General features: G+C 39.5%; 1 protein-coding gene across 3 annotated transcripts in view; it reads left to right on the forward strand.

Annotated features, from left to right (window-relative positions):
* Positions 1 to 27,483, forward strand: part of INTS9 (integrator complex subunit 9) — a 121,383-nt gene that overhangs the window by 27,898 nt on the left and 66,002 nt on the right. For 2 of the 3 annotated variants that reach the window (XM_065908099.1, XM_065908098.1), the window contains 3 exons: positions 10,367 to 10,494; positions 20,183 to 20,243; positions 23,424 to 23,486. In XM_065908099.1, coding sequence (XP_065764171.1) covers positions 10,430 to 10,494; positions 20,183 to 20,243; positions 23,424 to 23,486 — 189 coding nt within the window. In that variant the 5' untranslated portion in view covers positions 10,367 to 10,429. Of the gene's footprint in view, positions 1 to 7,029; positions 7,247 to 10,366; positions 10,495 to 20,182; positions 20,244 to 23,423; positions 23,487 to 27,483 lie in introns of all 3 variants that reach the window. The other variant, XM_065908097.1, reaches the window with a different exon arrangement.

Below are 27,483 nucleotides of genomic sequence, written 5' to 3' on the forward strand. Positions count from 1 at the left end.
ACAGTAGTTTACTTTCAAGTTTCCCCTCCCATTCTTTGTGCTGTGGTGGTCACACATTTTATTTTTATACATTACAAACTCCACACCATATTGTTACCATTTTTTCCTTTAGACAGTTAATTATATTTTTAAACAGTTTTAAAAGCAGCTTTTAAAATTTGCATTTATTTTCACCATTTCCAGAGTTCTTCACTTTTTTGGTATAGATTCTTTCTTCCTCAAGAACTTCCTTAACATTTTTATAGCACAGTCTGCTGGCAGTGAAGGCTTTCCCCTTTTATTATTAGTCTCTTAGGGTTTTTTTTTCTCAACTAAAATCCCTGTTTTTATACTTTTTTCTTCCAACTTTATTGAAATATAATTGACATACGTTACTCACTAAGTTAAGGTGTACAGCATGATTTAACGTACATATATCACAAGATGATGGCCACAATAAATTTAGTGAACATCCATTATCTCATATAGATAAAAAATTAAAGAAATAGAAAAGAAAAAATTTTTCTTGTGATGAGAACTCTTAGAATCTGCTTTTATATATATACTCTTACAGCTTTTATATATAACATATAGCAGTGTTGTTTTATTTATCAGTTATATTATATTCCTAGTACTTATTTATCTTATAATAAGTAAGCTTGTAATTTTTGACCACCTTCATCCAATCCTTCCTCTTCTCACTGCTTTGCCTGTGGTAACAACAGTTTTGACCTCTTTTTCTTTGAGTTTCTTTCTAAAGTATAATTGACCTATAACTGTTAGTTCCCATTACATGTCACAGTGAGTCAAATATTTCTTTGTATTTCAGATGTATTTCAAAATGATCACCAGAATAAGTCGAGTACCATCTGTCGCCATACAAATATATTACATAATTATTGGTTATATTCCCCACACTGTACATTTCAAACCCATGACTCATTCATTTTGCATCTAAAAGTTTGAACCTGTTAATCTCCCTCACCTATTGTTTTTGTTTTTTACAACAGCTTATTATCTTTCCAATTAACATTATTTTTAAGGAGAGTTTTATATGTTGGGTTTTTTTTTAAGTTTTTTATAGAGTTTTATACTTTTTTTTTTTTTTACTCTTATGATACATTTAAATTTTTACCATATACAACATGGTATTCTCATTTTAATTCTTTTTACTTTTACTGAATGTTCATTGCTGGTATGTAAGAACTCAGTTAACTTTAGTAGGCTGATTTTTTTGTATCCAGCTATCTTGATGAACTCTCTTAGTTGTAGTAGATTTTCTTCAGAATGTCTTATAAGCATATCATCTGTGGACAGTGACATTTTTATTTCTCCACTTCTAATCATTTTATCTTTTATTTTTCTTGTCTTAATTGTCTTATTGCATTATATATCATTTCCAGTATAGTGCTGAATTTAAGCAGTCATAGTGGGTATTCTTTTGTTCTTGACATTTAGGAAACTGTTTCTTATGCTTCATCATCAACTATGATGTAGAATTTGGTTAGCGACTTATTATCAGATTAAAGAAATACTCTTCTGTTTATAGTTTGGTAAAACTTTTTGCCTTTAGATTGATATTGAGTTTTTTAAATACTTTTTCTCAATCTTTTGAATTTTGTTTTTCCCTATATTCATTTGTATGTTAATTATATTAATTGGTTTTCTAATGTTGTACCAAGAAGGAAAAGCATTTCATTAAAATCAATTTTCTAGAAGTATTTTTTTAATGTCATATTTGACTCAGAAAGAACTAAAGTTTATTTCACTGCCAGAGAGAGAAAACTGAACCTCTTCTCTCTGCTCGCAGATATCCACAGTGAATATATGAGTTAGTTAAATAGAAAATTGAGAAAAAGAGGGAAAAAATTATGATGATGATGATGTCATTTACAGCTTCCTTCATTAACACTGTTACCTATAAAAAAAAATTCCTTTATAGTGTGTAAAATTCTCCTAAACAAGATTAAAGAGCTTTTGGCACTAGCTCAACCTAAAGGTTACATTACAGAGCTTTAAAAACAGTTTTATCAGTAAAACTACTTTACAGCAAGAGAATTCTATCATCTTTTGTTTATTAATCTTTTTTTTTTTAATGGAAGGGGAAAGCCAACAGAAAAAAATTACTGCTTATGATAGAGTGCAGACATATTTAATAATTCAGTCTTTGCTTTGCCTTAACTTAGCCAGCTAACTAATTTTCTCTGTTCACTAGATTATAAATTCAGTCTACATTCTTACCAACTCACACTATGGCCTTTCAGAGCATGTCATCCCTGCAGTGTTTTTGGCGTGTGACGCCCCTTTCCCTCTGTGTAGCGTGGCGTGCTGTGGTGTGAAATGCTCTGCGTCTAGATCTCATTCTCCTGGTTCACGTGCTGGCACCGCCTCCACAACTTTGGGACCTCCCAATTTCTGTGCTGCATTTTCTTCATCTGTAACATGGGACTATAGTGTCTACCTCATAGCGTTCCCGGGAGGATTAAAGGAGTTAAATGTAAAGTTCTTGCAGAGTGCCCGACATTTAATAAATACCATATCATAATAACTCTATGTATTATCATTATTCTAAAGAAGACTAGGAAAGAGAAGTGAGTACATATGTGATGTTTCAGTCCATGGTTCTCTCTGCAAAAGAGACTTACTGCTCAAAGCCAGTTCGCTAAACTTGAATTTGCCATGTGATGAAATTGCCAAGTTTACCATACATACAAACCTGACAAATTCTTTATTTTTTATTTGTTTAATTGAGATATAGTTGGTTTGCCAAATTATGTTGTTGTTGTTGTTGTTATTAATGCAGTTTACAGTAATTCATACGGCTTTTAAAGATTTCTGTGAGGCCAGATTGGCTGGTTGTCATTTTGTGTTCATAGCAGCTTTTTAAAATTAAAGTCTTTTAGATTGGCTAAAACCTGAGGTCATAATATGAGTCTTCTTAGTAACAGTTGTAATATTCAGAAATATATATTTCAAAACCAGAAACTGCTCCCCCCACCAAGGGCTGTGTACCTCAATGAAAGGAGTACTAGAAAAAAACCATTTGCTTATTCAAGAGGTCAGTAAGGAAGATTGTCTCTGCAAGGAGCTGGGGCCAGTGCTTTGAGAGTCTTGAATCTGATTTGTCTGCTCCTCTATAAGTACAAATAGTCAAGCTGAGAAATCTACTTAAAGATTGATCTCAAGACAGTGGTACATAGAATTCCCACAGACGTAGCCCCACCAAAGATGGGCTCACCATCCAAAAATTTAAAACAGTAATGAAATCCATTATCAGTTTGAACCATCAAACCAAACAAGACTCCTAAGAACCTTAGACAATTGTACAGTCTGATGGAGAGTCTAAAATTAAAACATTGAAGTGACCAAAGACATAAATGAAGATACCAAACCTGTGAAGAGACCAAGATGTTATTTTTTAAGAAAGAGAACTTCTAGAAATGAAAAGTAGTCAGTGAAAAGAAAATTTCAGTAGCGGCGTTTAAATAGCAGATATGACACCAATAGGAAAGAATTAACAAATTAAGATAGAGCTGAGAAAAGTATCCAGAATGGAATATATAGAGCCCAAAAAGCAAAATATGAAAGGATAATATAGTTACAGAGACAGAGAGTAAAATGAAACATTACAACATACATTTAATAGGCATTTCACTAGTAGAAACTAGGAAGAATGGGGTAGAGGTAGTATTAAAAATGATAATGGCTGGCAGTGTTTTTCACAGCTGTGAAAGATGAGTCTTTATATGTTAGAAGCATAAATCTCTCCCCCCCAAAAAAAGACCAATGTACATCTTAATAAAATATCAAAACACTATTGGCAAAGAGATTTTAATAGCCACCTATAAAGGATTACCAGTTAGACTAGCACCAGATCTCTCACTAGCCCTAAGAGTTGCCAGAAGACAGTTGGATTAATATATTTACTGTTTAAGATAGTTTGCTACCTTGTAATTCCACTACCATAACTATTGAGGAGTAAAGTCAAAATTAAGAAATTTCCAGACCAAAAATGACTAAGAGTTTACCATTTGAAGGAAGTAGACTAAAGGATGTACTTCAGGAAAAAGGGAATTGGCCCTAAAAGAGAGAAATGAGATACAGGAAGGATTGGTGAATAAAGTAGTTGTTAAAATGATGGTAAATAATCATTAACTGTTTTTTTAAAAAAAAGTGTAGAATAATTCACTGACTCTGCAATACTATTGTTAGGATATATCTTTCTTTAATTTGCATAGCACTGAGAGAAGAAACAGAGTTAAATCATGACAAGTTGCTTTAATGATTGTGTTAATCAGTACATTACTCTGTTAGACAAACTTCTCATTCCTTTAAAATTTTTGTTACCCAGTTCAAGTAAAGTGGCAGTTGTCTTCATAAACTTTGCTTCAAATGTGATAGAGAATCCTTTTGTACATATGTTGGATATGGACCATATCAGTTTTGAAATAGTTTCCATAGTAGAAAAAAGTCAGTAACAACTAAAACTCAAGAAATAATAGTATAGTGATATTACTGAGAAATAACTAGAAGAAATAGCTCAAAAGTAGTTGCTTCCTGAATTTGGTGATTCACTTTTAACTATATATATGTAAATTTCATTTAAAAAAACACAAGATGATCCCCTAAAGGAAAAATAGATATAGCTATAATATTATTTAGAAATAAATCTAAAAATAGATTTTGAGACAAAGAGCATTACATAATGATAAAACATTCAATAGTAATAATTCCGATTATGTAGCAATGTAGCCTCAAGATGTAAAAAGCAAAATAGGACAGAATTACAAAAAGAAATCAACAAGTTCTTTTCTCCTGAGATTTAGGTAAGATAATAAACTTGATCTGCTCTGTATACAACAATTAGATTATATATTTCCAGTTTTCATGCACACTGGTTTATTTATAAAAAATCAACTATTCACACTATACTGTTACAAAGCAAGTTTCAATGAATATCGAAGTATATATAAAATCTATTCCATGCCCACAAGAAAATCAGAAATCACTTACCAAAAAGATAACCATTACCACTTTTATGTTTGAAAGTGAAACCAAGCACATGTACACATACAACACACAGTTCTTTGCGGCTCAAAGCAGAAATCACAACAGAAGTCACATAGTACTTAGAAACGGATAAATTGAAAACTCAATGTAAATTTGAAAAATTCCTCCAGAGCGTCACTTAAAGGGCTATCTGTAGCCTGAATGCATAATTTAATGGGCTACACTACACATCCAACTGTAGGAATTTTTACAAATAAAACTTGAACAATAAAACCAAAAGTAGAAATTGAAAAGCAAGATGTATATATGTTAATGATAATTGACTAGTTGGTTTTGAACTAAAGAAATAAAGCATCTTAAAATGTAAAGGAAGAACAAAAAAATTAAAGAGAAATCAGTGCATTACTTCTGGCTCAGAAAAATGTTATATAGTAGAAATGGCAGCATTCCCTAAATACATAGATTAAATGTAGCCGCCATTAAGATCCTTGGGAAGACTATTTTAGTACTGAAGTCTTCATTCTAACTTGTTTTCAAATATTTCAGTATAGTAAAAAACTACAGCATTAAGGGCAAAAATGGAAAACAAAACCAAAAAAGGACAGTGGACAAAATAGAGATTTCAGAAATAGATTTAAATTGTTACAGGACTCGGAGGTGTTAAAAACTAAAGAGTTAAAGGTGGAAGAAGTTACGTTTAATGAATTTTGCTATGACATTTAGAAAAATGGAATCATGTTTTTGTCTCAGTTGTGGATAAGAGATAGATTTAAGACTTTATGAAAACAGTATTTTCAGAGATCAGATTGGTTTGTCAGCACAGTAGCTATTCTGCAGAAGTGTGTCAACATCAAATGAAGAGAAGAGCAGAAAAGGGACAGTTGTTAAATCTGAGTGATGGGAGTTTATTTTACTAATTTTGCTTACTTATGTGTTTGAAGTTTTCCATAATAAAATGGTTTTAAAGGAAAGAGAATTGGAAATATGTTTACTAAGTATAATTGATTAAAAAAAATGTACCCCCAAAATGTCAACAATGCTAAAAATAAATAAATAAATAAAACATATAAAACCTTATGTTTGCTAGAATATTCACTCTTGCAGAAGTAACTGTTATCTTCCTGGAGGGAAAACTTGCAATAGAAAAATATTTGTAAAATTGTTCGTTCCCTTTACCTGGTCTTTTGTTTTTAATTGATTGGCTGTGCTGGGTGTTTATATATTGGCTGGGCTGGGTCGGCGTTGCTTCATGCAGGCTTTCTCTAGTTGCACAAGTCGGAGGCTGCAGAAGGTGTGGCTTGTGGGCTTAGTTGCTCATGTGGGATCCTAGTTCCCAGACCAGGGATTGAACCCATGTCTCCTGCATTGGCAGGTGAATTCTTAACCAGTTGGATCACTAGGGATGTCCCTGCCTAGTCTCATGGGATACACAGATGTCTAAAACATTAGTGAATGCCACAATGAAATAGAATTTCTTCTTTAAAATGCTGTAAATTTAGGTGTCCCCCCCAAAAAAATTTCGGTAGCCTCTTCAACCCCTTCTGTAACTACAGCAACAATGAATACATACTCTATGTCAGGTTCTGTATCTGTTCATTTAGTCCTCACAACTTTAGAAGGGTAGCTTCTACTACTGTATCTTGTGGATAAGGAAACTGTATCTTTGCAAAGTTAAGTAATTTTTCCAAAATCACTTGTTAATAATGAGCATGACTAGTTTTTGAGCCTAGGCATTTTTGCTTCAAACTCCCTGCTTTAGATCATTTCATCAAACTGCCTCTCAAAATTAAAGCATTTATCAAGTAGTTGATTTCCTGTTTGGGGTCATTTAATTGCTCCTAGATAGCCACTGCTGACATTTACTAACTTCTGTTTTGGTAGATTCCAGACGGTTTTGACCGTAGTGCTAATGGGACTAAGCAGTGTAATGGATCTTCTGCTGTGTGACTGATGACATTGTAAATAGGCACAGCCTTTTTTGGAAAACATTTTGGCAGTGTATTTCAAAAGCCATAAAATGCTTATTTTTTTTTTACCTAGTTAATGCCACTTCTGGGAATCCTCTGAAGAAATGGTCCAGTATGGAAAAAGCCTTGAGCGCTAAAGTTAACACCACAGTCATGTTTGTGATAGAGCAACCTAAAGCGACCCTAATGGTTCAACAGCAAGAGAAGGATTAAACAAGTGACGGTGTATTTTTTCTAGGCAGCCAGTAGAGATGAAGTGCTTTGCAACAACAGACAAAGAGCACAGAGCTGTAAGTCGTCAGCAGCACACAGGGCAGTGATGCCCTGAAATTACAGCTTTTACAGACATGGAAGTCAGGGCCTGTAAAAACGCTGGGGAGGAGTAGTTTCCAAATGTTTGTCATCCTTTTTCTAATTATGAAATTAAAATCACATGATCACTTACTGTTTTTGTGCATTAGTCTCCTAAGCCTACTGGATTATAATCTACTTGATGATTGTTCACAACTGCATGTTGGAAACAGGCAGAGAGAGAGCATCAGTGGAGCAGAGAAACTTGGGGAACCTTGCCAGGTGGCTCCTTGACTGGTGACAGCTGCTCTTGTCTCAGCAGACTGAGCTGACCCTCACGAAGTGAGCAGTGCAGTTTGGGAAGCAGGAGTAAGATCTCTGGAGTCTGGAGAACTTGCTGTGTGTCTTTGGCTCTCTTCTCAGCCCCTTCAACTGTGCAAAAAGCTCTATTTCCTGACTCATAAAATTGGAACTACGGACATCAAAGTCTGGCACTCTTAGTAGATGCTCTGGAAATGTCTTACAATCGGTTATGGCCCTTATAAAGTGGTCCTCGCCTTTTTTTATCCTTGGATGACAGGAGCAGGTAGATGGCTAACTTCCTTTGCCTGAAATCTGACCAGCAGCTTTGCCATGTCCATTTTCTGTCATCTGCTGCAGCTTGTTATCCATGGTTTAAAGATGAAGATCAAAAAGATTTTGTCATTTGATGTGGCTGGCTCAACTTTCACCTTTGTTTTAGTTAATATATTTTTTTCTGATTATAAAAGCATGGTAAATGCTGATAGTCAAACACTGAGAAGATGCAAAAAGCTGAAAGAAGAAAATTACACTAACCTTTCTACCCAAAAATAACCATTAGATACATTCCAGTTCTTTTCTTTTTAGGTTTTTCTGAATATGTGGTGTTTTTTTTTTGTTTGTTTGTTTTTTTAATAGGAGAACTCTTATTAGAACTGCTGTTATGTTTGGGACAGGTTTAACAGGTCGCTCTGTGTTCATTTTGAGATAGTTTATCTTTAACAAATACATGATTCCTAGATAAGTTTGAAGACCAAGCTGGCAATAGGAAACAGATGGAGAAAGGGCAGGGGTGGATAGCTCTGTCTTGATTACTTGGAAAATATATTCTGTAGTTCTGATAGCTCTTAAAGAATGAACTTACAGGGAAAGTATAATTACCCAAATCATGCTTCCTGGACTTTTTTAGTACTTTCTTGCTACTGTTTTTATTGTAAGTAACCCTGTACTATTTTAGGCCATGAGTTGTGAATTATACAATGAAAATATAATTATCTTATATAAACTTGGAATAAAGAAGCTTGCAAGGGACTTCCCTGGCAGTCCAGTGGATAGGATTCTGCACTTCCACTGCAAGGGGCCTGGGCTCGATCCCTGGTTGGGGAGCTAAAATCTGGAAGCCACACAGTGGTGGCCAGAAAAGAAGCTTGCAGAATACCCAAAATTTCTTGGCTCTTGGTCTTATCAGTTTTAGAAACTGCAGTTTTAAAAACTCATCAGTTCCTGTACTGTCTTCTGGAGAAAGGTAGGAAATGTATCCAGTGATAGAACCAACAGAGCAACCAGTAGCTGTAAAGACTTAGCCTGAGCCCTGGTGGCCACGTGGGAGCAGTACTGATTGCATTACCCTGTGTGTGTGGGTACACAGTCATGCCCGACTCTTTGCAGCCCCATGGACTGTAGCTCACCAGACTCCTCTGTCCATGGGATTCTCCAGTATAATACTGGAGCAGGTTGCCATTTCCTTCTCCAGGGCATCTTCCTGAACCCAGGGATTGAAACCGCATCTCCTGCATTGGCAGGTAGATTCTTTACCACTGTGCCACCTGGGAAGTCCCGCTTTACCCTGACTTTTACTTAAATCAGAAAGAAAGAATGTGTGTGTCCAGAGATGAAGAACATTGATCCTTCCATTTTCTGGACTTTGCTGTTCAAGACAGGCTTCTATAGGATGACTTAAAAAGTGAGAGGAAAGGTCTTTTTCCTCTTCTTTCATATTTTTCTTAAGAGCAGCAGTCAAATTACGAAAGGTAACAGAGTCCATCGCATATAAATAATTCTCAGTGTGGTGTATCTGTCATCTCCACTCCATTGAGGAAGACGTGAAGAGTGTTTGAAGTCGGTGTGTTGGTTTGCCCTGTCACTCTCTTTCTAGTACACCTTGGTGGCTCATGTCCCTTTGACTTCTGAGGTCTGCTGCCACAAGCAGGAGGCTCCTGATTGGTTGGGAATTGGTGGTCATCACTCCAGTCTGCTATCTGCACATCGGGGAGGTTATTTGTCCTGACACGGCTGAGCCATTAGGAGCCATTACCCTAATACTTGTTTGTTTACCTTTCCCAATCGTTTCCTCCTAAAGGAAAGTCACCTGACTTATTTACAGAGGAGAAAACTTAACCTGTAGCACAGTTTGAGATTCCAGCTTAGAATTTAATTTGACTTTACACAGTGGACATGACTGAGCGACTCTGACTTTCTTTCACTCTCACACAGTACTTAAGTGTGATGGGATAGTGGAAATCTGAATGTGTCATGGGAGAATGGGGCGGAAAACTGCAGCCTGGAAACCATCTATTTGGAATAACCTCCGCCCCTCCAAAACTCTGCTTGCTGAGATGTAAATTGGTACCCTACAAAGAACTGGGTATGATCCGAGGTAGAGAATGCTGAGTGTGAGGGGAGGTGATATCCAGAGCTGTGATAGGGAGGAAACCACATAGAAAGTTAGCTGGATTTACACCCTGCTGTAATGAGAGAAGGTGGTCAGCTTTGGTTCAGTTCAGTTCAGTTCAGTCGCTCAGTCGTGTCCGACTCTTTGCGACCCCATGAATCGCAGCACGCCAGGCCTCCCTATCCATCACCAACTACCGGAGTTTACTCAGACTCATGCCCATCGAGTCGGTGATGCCATCCAGCCATCTCATCCTCTGTCGTCCCCTTCTCCTCCTGCCCCCAATCCCGCCCAGCATCAGGGTCTTTTCCAACGAGTCAACTCTTCGCATGAGGTGGCCAGAGTATTGGATTCACTGTATCTTTGAGACTTCTTCTGTAACTGATTATTGACAAAAGTTTTTTGTTTTTTTCTTTTTTCTTTTCAGTATTGCCTGTCAGGGCACCCAACCTTACCATGCAATGTGCTCAAATTCAAATCAACCACCATTATGCTGGACTGTGGACTGGACATGACTTCTACCCTCAACTTCCTTCCTTTGCCACTTGTTCAAAGGTACGTACTGACGCATCTGAAATGGAATGAGCTTCAGTTGGCTGAAAGATGGTCCCCAGTAGCATCAAGATGGCGATGGCTCGTGTGTGCTCCAGAGTTTACTTTCTTCCCTTAAAAACGTTCTTAAAGTAGTGTTCTTTGGCTGGGTTGATACAAAGTGTTGTATTGATTTATTGATTGACTTCTATATTATAACTTCTCCTGAGCTTCTGTAAAATGTTCCTGCAACTGCTCAGTGCAAGTGAGGTCATGTATATTTCATCTTTCTTGCTAATTCATGTAGGAACTGATAAATGGTCAACTGATGAGTCCCAAGGATTGAATTTTAGAATCATTTGCAAGGACTTGACATCATAAAGCCTGACATTTGTTTTTGGTAGATATCTATGTATTAGATATCTACTAGTATCTAATACTGATCATCTGTAGACACCACACAATCATATATGAAGCCAAAGTTCTTGTCTTAAAGCAGAGAGATTACCCCAAGCCTACAGGTAGCACTGTTCACTCTTACTAAGACCTTGTCTAAGAGATCAGTTTTCCACCTTGCTGCTATTTAGGAGCAGCAATTTATAAAAGCAGCAGATCCTTTTAGAAGCAGATGCACTCCCAGTAGCAAAAAGTGATACTGCATGAAGGAAGGGAAGCACAAAGCTATCTCAAGCAGATTTAAGAACTTAGAAGCATAACAAGCTAAAAAAACCAGCTCATGTGTTCTCATTCACTGCTCAAGACTTCATTGTCTGCAGTCATTATTCATAATGATAACCCCATGAACCTTCTAGAAAAAATATAATTAAAAATGAAGGATTGACTTTTTTCTGAGATAAGGCATACAGTGGTGACTCAAGAGCCAGACATGACTGAGAGACTAAACAACAACCAGGCATAAGGTAAGGTGATGGGGACAAGGTCAAAGACAGTTCCAGATTGCATTTTATGCATAACTGATAACATTCAGTTATAACCACACCCAGCACTTGGAAATACATTTACTGTCCACTGATACTATCCAAAAGAGAAAAGAAATATATTCAGAGTTGATTCAGGAGCTGTAGGTGTCACATATATTTCTTGACAAAGATGATGAACAAGTTTTTCCTTATTAAAATAGCCTAGTATCACTGTCTGTGTGCTTCCGGTGATTAAAATGTTCATTCCCTTGATGTTAACAGTCTGCAGTGGCCTGGGCCACAGGACACAGACAAGAACGGACAGCTCTTCTTTCCTCACGGAATTTATAGTCCGTCAGGAGGAAAAGAATTACACTGCTGAAGATTTAGTTATATTTGTGTTACAAAATCAACTGTCTGTGTGTTTGTAATTACTAAAGAAAACAAAATGCAGGGTATGCTGAGGGTTCCCACGAGGGGACCCGCATGCTCTGTAGGGTCATGAATCATCTAGGTATTCAAACCTGGATCGTGCAGACAGTCCTCGCTACATGTTTTCCCTGTCCTGTTGGTTCCCGTCTTTAACCAGTTCTGTATTCTCAAGTCGATAGAAAATCTGCTTCTACCCTCTCTTCTCCTTGTCACTGTTTTTCTCTCAGAGGGACATTATACTAATGGGATGATTAGCAGCCCATGGCAGTCCCTCACAAAAAGCGTCTTCATTTGCTCAGAATCTTGACGATCTGCTTGGCTGAAATACTAATAGTTTCCCCAGTCCCTCCCCACCTCTTCGTCCTGCTTTGTCTGTCTTCAGAGCACTTCTCGTTATATCATACAGACATATTTGGTTTACGTATTGTCTTTCTTCTCTACTGAAAGATAAGTTTTATAAGGGCAGAGATTTTGTTTGCTCTCTGTTGTATCCCCAGTGCCAAAAATAGTTCCTGGTATGCAGTAGCTGCTCAGTAAATATTTGTGATAATGAATGAACCACTTTATCTTCTCTGGTTTCCAATCCTTCTCGCCTCTGAGTCATTTCACTTTTATAATCTTTCCTTTATCTTGAATCTTTTCATCTTGACTCATTCCTCCCCATTTATGCTCAATCACTTCTAACTTAAAATTTTTTTTAAATACCTTTCTAACCTTCTGTCCACTCCACTGTCCCCTCAGCATTCCTGCTCCTCCCGTCTGCTTTGCCCACACAACCCACCAGGACATCTCTCAGTAAAATCACAGATGGCTTCCGTGTCATTAGCTGTGATACTCAGTTGTCACCCTCATTCTCCTCGACCATTTAGCATCACTCTCCTCCATGATCATGCCGTCCTGGTTTTCTTTACTCCTCTGACTCTTCCTCTCCTGTCTCCTTTGGAGATTCAGTTTCCTCCATCTGGCCATCACACATCAGAATTCTAAAGTACTCAGTGCTTAGCCACAGAGCCTCCACCAAGGGAATTTAATAAATGCACAGGGCCTGGATAACCATCCAGACAGTCACTTACAAGTGTGTGTTTTTCAGTTAATAATGCTCCTCTGAGTTCCACATTCATAAATCCTAAATGCCCACTCGGCTTCTGTCTTTGGATGTACCTTTGAAAGCACTTCAGAACTCAGCATGCCTCAAACTGAGATCGTGATTAGACTTGGTTCAGAAGAGGAGAACCGACCCTCCCAGACCTGGTCCCGCCCATTGCTGCCCTGTTTTAGGAAAAGGCATCCTGATAGAAAAGCCAGAGAACTGGGAGTGGATGCCCCCTTTCTCCCTTCCTGCATCCAGCCTTTCATTTGTTGTTGCTGTTGTTGTTTACTCACTAAGTCATGTCTGACTCTTTTGCGACTCCATGAACTCTTTTGGACAGGCTCCTCTGGCCATGGGGTTTCCCAGGCAAGAATACTGGAGTGGGGATGCCATTTCCTCCTCCAGGGGATCTTCCTGACCCAGAGATTGAACTCAAGTCTCCTGCCTTGGCAGGTGGGTTCTTTGCCACTGAGCCACCAGAGAAGCCAACTCTTTCATTGAGCCTTGTCATTTTTTACCTCCTAGATAGTGCTGGAATCCCGTCACTTCTCATAAGTGCTACTGTGGTGGTCATCATCCTCTTTCACAGGCATTACTGCTGAAGCCTTCTAACCAGTTTCTTCAATTCTGTTCTTGCTGCTCTCTGAATCCAGAGTAGTCTTTTTGTGTAATGTTTTATTTTGGAGTTACTTCAGATTTATGGAAAAGTTGCAAGAATAGTACAAACAATTCCCAATTATTGTTACCAGTTATTGACATTTTATCACATTCACTCTATCACTTCCTTTTAACACACAAACACACAGTTTTTTCTGACCCATTTGAAAGATACAGACATGATGCTCCTTTGCCCCTTAAATACTCAAGTTCCTGTTTTATAAGAGGACGTTCTCTTACATAACCGCAGCACAGTAATCAAAATCCAGAAACTTACATTGATGTCATCCTAGTGTCTGAGCTATGTTGGGCTTCCCAGATGGCACTACTTGTGGAAAACCCGCCTGCTAATGCAGCAGACTTAAGAAACGTGGTTCACCTCTTACACTGTTGCTGGGAATGCAAACTAGTACAGCCACTATGGAGAACAGTGTGGAGATTCCTTAAAAAACTGGAAATAGAACTGCCATAAGACCCAACAATCCCACTGCTGGGCATACACACCGAGGAAACCAGATCTGAAAGAGACACGTGCACCCCAATGTTCATCGCAGCACTGTTTATAATAGCCAGGACATGGAAGCAACCTAGATGCCCATCAGCAGACGAATGGATAAGGAAGCTGTGGTACATATACACCATGGAATATTACTCAGCCATTAAAAAGAATTCATTTGAATCAGTTCTAATGAGGTGGGTGAAACTGGAGCCTATTACACTGAGCAAAGTAAGTCAGAAAGAAAAACACCAATACAGTGTATTAACGCGTATATATGGAATTTAGAAAGATGGTAATGATGACCCTATATGCAAGACAGCAAAATAGACACAGATGTAAAGACAACAAACTTTTGGACTCTGTGGGAGAAGGCGAGGGTGGGATGATTTGAGAGAATACTATTGAAGCATGTGTATTACCATATGTGAAAAAGATCGCCAGTCCAGGTTTGATGCATGAGACAGGGTGCTCAGGGCTGGTGCACTGGGATGACCCAGAGGGATGGGATGGGGAGGGAGGCGGGAGGGGGGATCAGGATGGGGAACACATGTAAATCCATGGCTGATTCATGTCAATGTATGGCAAAAACCACCCCAATATTGTAAAGTAATTAGCCTCCAATTAAAATAAATTTTAAAAATAGAAAGAAAAAAAAGAAACGCGGTTCAATATCTGGGTCAGGAAGATCCCCTGGAGGAGGGCATGGCAACCCACTCCAGTTTTCTTGCCTGGGAAATCCAGTGGACAGAAGAGCCTGGCAGTCTACCGTCCATGGAGTCGCAAAGAGTCGGAGATGGCAGAAGCAACTTAGCACCTTATTTATATTTCTCAGGATATACCAGCTCATATTTCTCTGTAATGCCTTTTATAGCAAAAAAAAAAAAAAAGTAACTTACTGGTCCAGGGTTCAATCCAGATGACACATTGCATTCGGTCATGTCTTTAATCTCCTTCAGTCTGGAAGTTTCACAGCTCTGTCTTTGATGACCTTGCCATTTTTAAGAGTATAGGCCAATTATTTTATGTAACATCTTTCAATTTGTGTTTGCCTCTTGATTCTTCACGATGAGGTTGGGGTTACTGTTTTTGGTAGAATTACCACACAAATGGTAGTATATGTTATCAGAGGGCACTTGATGTCAGTTTTCTCCAGAATCACCTTTTATTAATAGACTGATCTAGTCTCGTCTCTCATCTGTTTAATATCTTTCAGTGGATTTTTCATTGCTTTTAGGTTAAGTACCGAGTTCCTCTTGGTACCTTTGATATCCTTCTCGTCTCCTGCTCTTTGTATTCCTTCAGTGTCAAAGACTTCTCTCCTGCCTGGGAGCAGTCTACACAGATTGTTCCTTCAGCCAAAAGGCTCTCCACCCTTCCCATCCCACCTTTGCCTTAGCCTACCTAGTAAGCAGGAGCTCCTCTCTCAGATCATTTCTGATACCCTTTTCTACCTGGGAAGGACAGAGAGATGGCATTTTCGTTGGTTGAGGGGGAGGGTGGTGTATATGAGACTCTGCTTGAAATTTCATCTGAATAATCTTTTTTAAGACATGCATCCTGAAGGCTGGTGAGAGTGATTGGGCTTTGTAGCTATCTTCTTGCTCTGTTCCCTCCAAACCCTGCCCCTTGATCCCACTGCAGATGGCTCAGTGATGAAGAACCCGCCTGCCAGCACAGGAGATGCGGGTTCAATCCTTGGGTTAGGAGGATCCGCTGGAGGAGGAAATGGCAACCCACTCCAGTATTCTTGCCTGCGAAATCCTATGGACAGAAGAGCCTGGTGGGCTACAGTCCATGGGATCACAAAAGAATGAGACACAGTGAGGGACAAATCACCTCACGTACACACACACATACGCATGCACGCGCACACACACATGCTTGCCCCTTGACCAGTTTCCCCTTGACTTCCCAACATCCAGATTGCAGTTGGATCAGCAGAGACTCAAGGGGCCCTGATACCGCCTAGACCACTCCCGTGTTAGGAGACTTCGTGGCGCTTTGTGCGGTGTGGCCTCATCATTCGTAACAACTTGTTCTCTGTGTGTGTGGCTACTTGATCAGTTTTCCCTACCCTGTCAGGATGACAGGCACATTTTGCTCGTGGTCAGTATCACCAGCCTCTGAGTGCTTGACCCAAAAATCAAGACTCGTGAACGAACAAGTGAAGATGAATACCTCATTCCCCCTTCAACACTTCACTAAATGATGAGGCCGTTCCCTATCCCTCTTTCTGGAAAGTCACCTCTGCCTTCACCCCGTGTTCCGGTTCTGTGTTCCTGCTCTCTCACACCTCTGCACACTGTCACAAGCCCCCTTCCTGTATGAACATAACGCCTCTGCTGTCCCTGTCCAAGCGTTTAGTTTATTCCATTGTGATTGCTGGTTCCTGTCTCCCTCTACTGCAGTGCAAGCTCCTCAAACTCAAGGATTAGCTATTGTCATATCCCTCTACTTTGCCTATTTTAATCAAGAGTAAGCCTTTATAAACATATTTTGAATGAATGAGTGTAGTTATGCCTCTCTCTTTCCTAATTATAAAAGTAATGCATTTCAAAGTAGGAAAATGGGAAAAGGAAACGTATAAAAAGAAAATGAATTGCATATCATGTTCATTCTACCTTTCACTATTTTTCTAGACAACAGGTTATTTTTAAAGACCGTAGGTTATTTATTTAGTTACTTATGGGAATACTTTACCTATTTTTAAAACTACTAAAAATGGTGGGAATGCAAACTAGTACAGCCACTATGGAGAACAGTGTGGAGATTCCTTAAAAAACTGGAAATAGAACTGCCATATGACCCAGCAATCCCACTTCTGGGCATACATACTGAGGAAACCAGATCTGAAAGAGACACGTGCACCCCAATGTTCATCGCAGCACTGTTTATAATAGCCAGGACATGGAAGCAACCTAGATGCCCATCAGCAGATGAATGGATAAGGAAGCTGTGGTACATATACACCATGGAATATTACTCAGCCGTTAAAAAGAATTCATTTGAATCAGTTCTAATGAGATGGATGAAACTGGAGCCCATTATACAGAGTGAAGTAAGCCAGAAAGATAAAGAACATTACAGTATACTAACACATATATATGGAATTTAGAAAGATGGTAACGATGGCCCTATATGCAGGGCAGAAGAAGAGACGCAGAAGTACAGAACAGACTTTTGAACTCTGTGGGAGAAGGTGAGGGTGGGATGTTTTGAAAGAACAGCATGTATATTATCTATGGTGAAACAGACCACCAGCCCAGGTGGGATGCATGAGTCAAGTGCTCGGGCCTGGTGCACTGGGAAGACCCAGAGGAATCGGGTAGAGAGGGAGGTGGGATGGGGGACCGGGATGGGGAATACGTGTAACTCTATGGCTGATTCATGTCAATGTATGACAAAACCCACTGAAAAAAAATAAAAAAACTACTAAAAAAAATTTTTGTATACATATTTTTTTGACCATAACATTTTTTAAAGCCACCCTTTTTTTCCATAGAAATTATTGTTAAATAGTGGGTACAAAGATGTGTTCATCTGTAATCAGAATTTTTCTAGTATCATTACTGCCCATGTTTCTTTAACGTAGATTTCTGTGAAGAGACTTGTTTCCTTGTTCAAAAAATTTACACGGTCAAATTTTGTAATCATTAAGAACAAAGTAGTACATTTCTTCCTCTTTCGTAGCTTAACATTTACTAGCTCTTCATGGTTTAGTCATTAACTTAATTGGACCTAAAAACAAAATATTTGCATCTCTGTAGTCAGCATCCATTTGCCACCTGGGGCTACATTTCTGTGGCCCTTTGTCTTTGGCACTCTTGTTACACCCTGGTCAGGATCTTCTTTGAGCATTCAGTCCCATCTACTGGCAATTCTCAAATCCAGAATAACTCCAGATATTCACAGAAGTCTCTGATGTTATAAACAATGTTTAGCAGCAGTAATACCTGAAATTTTTACTTTTTAAAAAATTATTTTTTAATAAGCAGTAAATGGGTTTTCCTGGTGGCTCACACGGTAAAAAAATCTGCCTGCAGTGCAGGAGACCCAGGTTTGATCCCTGGGTGAGGAAGATCCCCTGGAGAAGGAAATGGCAACCCACTCCAATATTCTTGCCTGAGAAATCCCTTGGACAGAGGAGCCTGATGGGCTACGATCCATGGGATCTCAAAGAGTCAGATGGGATTGAACACAGCACAGCATACCATTTCTAATCACTTGTTGAGGACAAAACTAATTGAATCAATCATCTGTAATTTGAAGGCTGAGTTGTATGTGCCCAGTAGGAAACAAACAGGATACAAGTCCTCTGATCCAGTTCCCTTTGTAAAGGGAAGTGGACATTTATAACCTTCTTGTAAAGAGTCCACGTGCGTGAAATGAGAATAGTATTGAGACTGGCCTATCTTTACACTTTTATTAGAATGCTTGGTTTTTTAATCTATCTGATAGTAAATATTTTTAAGAAGTCTCTTAATTGAAGGTACACATGTAACTATGAAATGAGATGGGAATTCAACATCTAATGGTAATAGAGTATTTTTCTGAGAAAACGCCAAGCATTTTTTTAAAAAGTTTTTCAGATATAATTTATGCCAGTCAAATTTGATTCTCCTAGTAGTAATTTTCATTCTCAAGAATGAAATTCAGAATTCTCACTTTTGACTAATAAAGGCAAAATGTAAACAGAGAATCTAGGCAAAGGAGATGTGGGACTTCATTGTACTTACGTTCTTAACAGCTTTTCTATGAACTAGCTGCTGCTGCTGCTAAATCACTTCAGTCGTGTCCGACTCTGTGCGACCCCATAGACAGCAGCCCACCAGGCCCCTCTGTCCCTGGGAGTCTCCAGGCAAGAATCCTGGAATGGGTTGCCATTTCCTTCTCCAGTGCATGAAAGTGAAAAATGAAAGTGAAGTTGCTCAGTCGTGTCCGACTCTTGGAGATGCCATAATTCCCTGTAGCCTGGGAATTATATCAAATTCTCACCTTTTTTGCTAAAATCAGATGCATATATATATTATTCAGGTTTTTAATCTTTCCTGGAAGATTGGCAGATATTTCCCATTATTTGTTTCAATTTGACTTTCGTATCTAGCACCTAATTACCAAGTCAGAAATTTGATAAAAATCAGTTTAGCAAGAGGATAAAGTATTATATATTAATTTGGTTTGGGGTTATAGAGTCTTTTAGTTCCACACCCATACTTTGCCTTTTATTTTTAAATTTAATTTTGTGTTGAAGTGCTAAAATCCTTTTGTAATCTACCTTGTACTTCTGATGTGTTTTCTTCACATATCACCTTGGTCAAGTTTTTCTTTTTACCAACATTTTTTTTTCTCCTGACATGTTTGCATTTTCAGACTCCAGTGTAATTCTTCTGGTCAGCTCATAGCACTCAGTTAAATTCTGATCTTGCCAAAGTGAATGATTTTTGGTTCAGATTTTTTTGATATAACGTATATGTGAAATTAACCTCACCTTCTAGAAATTACTCACTGAGATACGGTGAGATTTTATAACACTGAGAAAAGCTAGCTTCATTTGCCAAAATTGGAAACTCAAGGCACAGGTAACATCAAGGCACAGGTAACCAGTGACTAATTCATTTAAGCAATGAATACAGAGGTGACTGAGCCAAATTCCGATTTGTATTTGTGGTAAATTCTGGTTGGTAGGCAGCTAAGTGTTCTTGACAGACACCTGACCTCTCTGAGTCTGTTTTGTCCTCTGCAATATGAGGGTCCCATTCGGCCTTCCCCTCCGGCTTGTTGTCAAATGCAAGCAAGGTGAAGTCAGGGCCAGTGATTGGAAAACTATACAATGCTGTCGTGCCTCATCTTTCCTTTTCTCTTTATTATTCTGCATAGCATTCTTTTAATTTTTCCAATTGAGGGCAGAACTCTTTGACTTTTTAATGTTCCATTGCCACGTAATTCTTAAGCTTGATACCACTTGGTTACTTTTCATCTTTCTGATTATTATTTTGGGTGAGCCTTGCTGCCACTCCTTTCAAACTGTGTTTCATTTTGTGGAGCTGGTACAGTCACCATGAAATCACTGAGGATTATAACCTCTTTAGGATAATTTAATCTTTTGTTTTGCAGTCCCAGACTGTCCAGTCTTCCTGGCTGGTCCCTAAAGGATGGAAACGCTTTCTTGGACAAGGTAATGATAAGCTGAAGTGTATCTACATCCACTGGAAAGCCATCTTGTCATTCTGGAGCCACCCCACACTAATGTGACTAATGGGCTCATTTCTTCCCCTTTGTCTTCTCCCTAAAAACTCCTGTGACCCGTGTAGAGTCTTCAGTACTTGGTAATTACTGTTTTTAAGAGCTTTTTAAGGAGTCTCGGTGTTCAGACACAGATCCAGTTTTCACATGTGTAAAATCTAGGAACTTCAGCTGGAAATACATTTTATCACCCCAAAAAGAAAACTATTATTTCTAGAATTGTGATGAGTGTTTCAGTGGCATTGCTTGTTAGAGAATTCCATCCATCTCATTTCGTTTTGAGGCTGTACTGACTTTTCCTATAAGGAGTGAACTTTTTTTAAAAAAGAATAACTTTAAAGCCCACCAGACACTGTTGAGTTTTAAACCGCTCTTCTAGGGGTCAGATCACATAGGGCGTTGTCAGAAGTTTGGGTCTTCTTCTTGGGGTGATGAAGGGCCACAGAGGGTTGCTGCAGGCAGGGCCATCCTCTGCGCAGAGCGCTTTGGCTGCAGTGTGGAGAACAGACTGAGGAGCCAAGTGTTTTCGCTTGCAGGCCGTGTCCTCGGCGGGGGGGGGGGAGAGAGGGAAACATGTGTTCAGGTAAACGTGAACAAAAGGGCCTTCCAGACTATGATCCATGATCATGGTAGCCTGGCCTGGACACTCTTATAATTTATGAAAAAAGAACATGGTTCTTTTAACAGGAATCTAGGAATTTGGAGTTCTATTAATGACTTTAATCACTAACTAAGCCTAAACTGAATGACTCAAATTACTTTTTATTTTTTTCAAGGCTGTTAAATTTTTGCCATTAGATTGTCTTCATGGTTTGTCCTTCCTCAGATCAATTTTTAGGCATTTAAGTTCCATATGAGAGACCAGAGATACAAAACAACAACGTAAAACTTACCTAGCCAAATTTTCTTCTGAAAAAAAGTCAGAGATAAAGGAAGATTAGACACTGTAAAGCTTATCCACGGCATTCTTAGACCTCCATGTCATTCTTCCTCTCCCCAGTTTCATAATTAAAAGACTGAATGTGAGGATCCTTAAAATGATTCATCTGAATGAGGCATTTCCTTCTCTTCATAGATATTGTTAAAGGAAGAGGAGCTCTTTTTACAGAATTAATTCCTGTACCTTCCCCCTCAACCTAGCTTCAAGTGCAAGCCAGATGCATGACTTGAAACCAGATTTCCCTCATAGCCTAACTATAAAATTAGGTGACATTCAAGAACCTATGCACCTGATGAAATTTCAGCCTGTGTCTCCTGCTGGCTGTAAATCATTGTTCCCAGAGAAAGGCTCAGAAGCATCCCATTACCCATGCATTGTGAGCAAGATGACTCGCATGTGTCTGTGGGAGCATTTCATTAGGAGGGAGTGGCGAATAAAATACAGTGATGTTGTAAGTGCTCAGAATGGCAAATACGCTGCTCCAGGCCAGGAAAGATGAGCACCTCAGAGGAGGCTCTGTCAGGCGAGGTAGACAGACCCTGCACCCTGGTGCATGGCAGGGCATGGAGAATGTGGGGAAGAAGATTACACAGCCGATGAAAGGCCAGGCCGTGCTTTGAAATTTCCCATGATTTGTCTTTAATCATTTTTAATCTCATCCCAAGGGAGTTGGAGGTCTTCATCCATTAACCGTAATTGCTCATTTGTTTTTCACTGGCAGGTGTATTGTAATTACAAATGGTTTCAGTCTCTTTTTGGCTCGGCATTTCACTGGTTAAATGGTAGTCATATAAGGAGAGGAACCAGAGTTTACAGTGGAAGGCAAGAGTAGGAAATGTTCTCTAAGCTTCTGATAGGAGACTTGTAAAATTCAAAAGGAAGAGAGCAGACAGTTAATGCCACATTTTCAGGTGAAGATTGAGAGTAAAATCATTCCAACTCCAATGTATAAGTAGAGATATATGAATATACAGAAATTTATGTGCAGTGACTAATGAAAACACAGTGGAACACAATTCCAACTGTATTTTTCCCTTTCTGGGAAAAACAGCAAGATTTCTATTTTGCTATAGAGTCATAGACAGCTCTAACTTTGGAGCAAAAACTCCTGCATAGATCTCAGTACAGTGTCATCACGAGAAGACAGCACCTCTGCTGGCCTCCTGGGGGCCCACTCCAGTCGTTTCAGTGTCCGCTGTCATAATTCCAGCTGCTGATACTTGTATGGCTTTGCCTGACAGTTTTTTCCTGAAGCTACCCTAGATGCAGCAGTTGCTGTATAAATATCCCAGGTCCCTTGCCTCTGGGTAGAATCACTCCTGGGTGTACATTTGATACCATTTCTCAGAGTCTCCCTGTTGCACACAGTCGTATGTGGCTATGTGACACATCTATTATCGGCCAGCTTCTTTGCCCTTCATCACTTGCCCTTCCTCCTGCTATTTTTTTCTTTTTTTCTTTTTTTTTTAGCACCTCTCTTATAAGCTTTCACACACCCTTTTCTCAAGGTCTGTTTGTGAAAGAATTTGAAGTAACACAGGCCTATTAAATACTGTAGGTCATGGGCAGTATGGGGAGTTGCAGTATATAAATATACTGTTTTCTTTTGAATGGTGGTGGGGAGGTGATTTAATCCCTATCCTGTATTCTTCCTCTCCTACCTTATTTGCCCCTCAAACCTTGGTAGAAGGAGAAGGGGGTTCCAGTTCATTTATCTGCACTCTGGACTCCCAATCTAATTGTAGAACAGAATCACTGGACATGCTTGTCATGGATACAGGTCCCATGTCTGATCCCTTAGATCTTAGGTAAGACCCAGGAGTCTACTTCCATCACTGTTCTGGATCATTCTGATATTTCTGGTGTAGTCCATATAACTATTATTTGGAAAGCTCTGGTTCGGAGTTGTGTGAGCAGCATATGTCCACACATGGCTTCCTTAAAGAAGCATCAAGAAATGTGCATGCACACCCTGATTTTTTTAATACTGAATAAAATGTTCAGCTGCCCTAAGCTTAAACAAGAACCAGTTGACCTAAATAACCTTCCCACTTTCCTCCAACTCCAGCCTTCTGCAATATTTCATAGAGTTTGGTTTGGGGATGGAATTTCTTTGGCACTGTGTTTATTGACCATGTCTTCCTAGAATTTTTTTTCTTTCATGTCTTTTAGGAGCTAAAGGAGTGCTCAGGTCATGTATTTGTGGATTCTGTACCTGAATTCTGCCTACCAGAGGTAAGATTAAAGTGGATCTTATCGTAGGAACAGAGCATATCTGATCATCTCTCAGAGTGAAGACACGAAATAATTTCAAGGGGCTGAACTTCTTATTTTCAAATCAAAATGAATCTTATACTAGGCACTTTGTTATACAACTAAAATTCGATCATTTAGGAGCTTTTTGAATTGTCCATAAATCACTGAAGTCATTCTCTTCCTAACTCTTTCTGTAATCCCCATTGACATTCACACTGGGGCGTAGTGTTGAGCAAGGTAAAGAATAACTGAAGTCTTTCAGTTTTGTAATTACAGTCATCCCTTAGTCTCTGAGGGGATGGGTTCTAGGAGCCCCGTGAGTACCAAAATCCACAGATACTCAAGCACCCAGTATGATGGAGTACGATGAATAGAGGCCGCCCTCCATATCTACAGATTTCACATCCAGGGTTGCAGAAGGCCCATTGGATAATGCCCTGTCTTAGGTTAGCCACACTTTTTCTAGTCTTGATTAATTGGGAATTGTTGTTAATCCACTAGTACAATAAACTGGAAAAATTCTTGCTGACTTAATAACACATGAAATATTGCTTGAAATTCACAGATCCTGAACTGAATCACAGATATCTGTCGCTTATATACTATCATCACAATGAGACTTGTTATAAGTATCTGAGTCCAGTTCCATTGTTTTAAAGGAAACAAAGATCAGTTTGCATTAGTCTTAAAGGAAATATCTCAACGGACAGGCCTGATCCCCATAGTGGCCTGGGTGGATATCTCAGCACACAGGAGAACTGTGGGGAGGCCAGTAGCCTGTCCAGGTTCCTGGGGAAATCACTGAGAAGCCACCATTCTGCTCTTTCCATGTCCCCTGGGGGTGTCAGTGCCTGTCAAACAGACTTTCACAGTTCAGCGCCAGAGAGAAAAGAAATTGGGTGTGCTGTGTCTCTTAGTTTTGTCCTTTCTTCCTATCTCTCTTTCCATTTCTACAACTTTGTTGATACCCTTTAGATAAACTTTCTCTCTCTCTCTCTTTGAAGTATGTGAGGTGACCTTTTAGGACACCAGAGCAAAGAAAAACAGAGAAGGACATGGTCATTGAAGTTTTACTGATAAGGGAGAGAGTTTGTGGTGAAGTGATAGGAGCAAGGGTGAAGGAGACAGCAAAATCCTAAGCTCTCCCTAACTGCTGATAAAATTTTGTCGTCTTCATTTGTCATTTAGGAGCTGGTGGGCCAGTCCCCCATTTCTTCAAAGATTCCTAGTCCCAGGTGCTTTTATTTTTCAGTTTACTGCCTGTGGCATTGACTGCTGCAACCTTCAGCTTGACCAACAGCAGAGGATCCCTGGCTTGGGGTTCTGGGGTCTTTGTGACTTGCTCCATAGACTCCTACTAAACTTTGAAATTAGACAGTCATCATTCCACAGTTCACTTTTGCCAAGCTAAAAGCAGCAGCATTATATGTAGGATTCCAGAGCCATAGGGTTTTTTTTTTAAACTTGGATCAGAATTTGTAGTTTATGGCATGTTAGTGAAAGTTGCTTATTTGTGTCCAACTCTTTGCAACCCTATGGACTATAGTCATTGGAATTCTCCGGGCCAGAATACCAGAGTGGGGAGCCTTTCCCTTCTCCAGGAGATCTTCCCAACCCAGGGACTGAACCCAGGTCTCCTGCATTGCAGGCGGATTCTTTACCAGCTGAGCCACTAGGGAAGCCCAAGAATACTAGAGTAGGTAGCCGATCCCTTCTCCAGAGGATCTTCCCGACCCAGGAATGTAACTGGGGTCTCCTGCATTGCCGGCAGATTCTTTACCATCTGAGCTACCAGGGTAGCCCATGACAGATCAGTAGTACTTACTGTTTTAAGGGAAACCAGGGCATTGTACGATCAGAAGAAAAATAGGAGAGTCTTTGAATCAGGAGAGAGAGACTTACTACACAGTCCAGCCTTGGCTGACTTGTGGCTGAGCCATACAGAACTAAAATTCTAGTCTTCATGGAATTTATAATCTAGTGCAGCTACTTTAAACATCTTTGTATTCCCCCAAAGTCTGCACCACAGACTGTGCATAAAGTCTAGGACAGTATAGTAAGCAGCCAATAAATTATGATTGTTTTGATCCAATTCATGGTCTGTAGAACCCAAGTGTCTGTATTGGGCTTCCCAGGTGGCACATTGGTAAAGAATCTGCCTGCCAGTGCAAGAGACGCAGGAGACACGTGTTTGATCCCTGGGTCAGGAAGATCCCCTGGAGGAGGAAATGGCAACCCACTCCAATATTTTTGCCTGGGAAATCCCATGGGCTGAGGAGCCTAGCCAGCAATAGTCCATGGGGTCGCAAAAAGTCAGACACATCTGAGCCCACAAGTGCACAAAAACACAAAGAACCAAAGTATCTATATGCAAGACGTTTAAGAATAATCTTTATGGGATATCATTGAGTGAAAGTAAATATGTGTGTGTGTGTGTATATACATACACACACATAGTTTGGATATTAAATTTATTTCTCAGAAAATTGTTTATGTAGGCAGTCTTTGATATATATACAGGCAATACATGTGTGTAAGTGTGTGTGTGTATATATATATATATTTGTCCCCCAGCTGTCCTCACCAGATTTCTTATCATTATAGACTCTGTGGGCTGATTCTTATATCCTTAAAGAGAAATTTCAAATATACCTACCCAGTTTCTATAGAGGTAGAAGGAAGGGAGGGAAGTTTTTGGCCTTTACTGTTGCTTCAACTCTCCTTCCCTTGTTTTCTTCTGTACCTGTCACTCTGCTACTCTGTCTTAACTTTCTCATTTGTTTAAAAATGGTTCTGGAGAGGAGGTGAGAAATAGGACCAGTAGACCTTCCTTCATTATGTGAGGATATAGTCTTGGAAGTGCAGTACGCAACATGGAATTAAGTTGTGGTCCTTTGACATTTTATTCACACAGATTGCCATTGCCTTGGCAGTGAGTAGCTTTTGACTCTAATCTCCTTTCTGTCCTAAGGAGCTGAAGCTGATTATGTCTTGGTGGCTTTATTAAATCAATTTACTTTACACAGAAAGTCATTCAACCAGAAAATACCCACAGCCGAAATGGTGTGCTGTCTCTGTCGTTTGCAAAGATGGCACAGACATCTTTGTCCCACTCTGTGGGGGACAGAGTAGCTCTGTGCCCCAGTCTCCTAACTAAAACTTTCTTGAGTTGCCCCATGCTGTCTGTACGGCCCCATGCAGTTTCTGTGGGATAAGTTCCGTGAGGGAGAGCTCAGAGACTGAGGAGATGTCTCTGAACCAGAGCGGCTAGCTTCTCACAGTGGCACCTCCACAGAGGGCGCCGCTTCTCGTGATGTGTTCCTCCAGCAACAATGCACCGAGGCCTGTTCTGTCCTGGCTGCCACAGCTTGAAGGGGACAGAGATGAGTCCCACGGGATTTTTTATCTCAGAGACATTCCAGTTTGGGGAGACAAGGGCATCCTTTGAGGTGCCCACCATAGTAAAGAATAGTAACTGCTTTAAGAGGGATATTGACAAAGTGCCTTGGCAGTTCTTAGGAAGAAGTGCTTCCTTTCATCTGGGCAAATCAGGAGGGCTTAGCAGAAGAGAATTGAGTCTTAAAAAGCAGGTAGGGGAACTTCGCTGGTGGTCCAGTGACTAAGAATCTGTATTCCTAATGCCTGGGTCCCCAGTTCAATCCCTGGTCTAGCACACAGGACTAGATCCAATGTGCTAAGACCCAGCACAGCCAAATGAGTAAGTAAATATTAAAAAAAAGAAGAAGCAGCAGCAGCTATTGCCCCCCCCAAAAAAATACTTCATAATTTTTTTAAAAAGGCAGGTAGAGCTTAAATTTATGTAAAAATCATTCCCTTATACTAAAAGTTTTCATAAAATTTACTCAACATGAGTAGCATTATTCCTCACCTGCAAACCTGTCTTTTTCCCTATTCACATGACATTAATAGTGGAGTAAATGGTAGACTGAGGGTTATGATTAGGGTAGAGTACAAG

Source organism: Muntiacus reevesi, chromosome 17, assembly GCF_963930625.1.
Source record: "Muntiacus reevesi chromosome 17, mMunRee1.1, whole genome shotgun sequence".
In the NCBI taxonomy this organism is placed as follows: domain Eukaryota; kingdom Metazoa; phylum Chordata; class Mammalia; order Artiodactyla; family Cervidae; genus Muntiacus; species Muntiacus reevesi.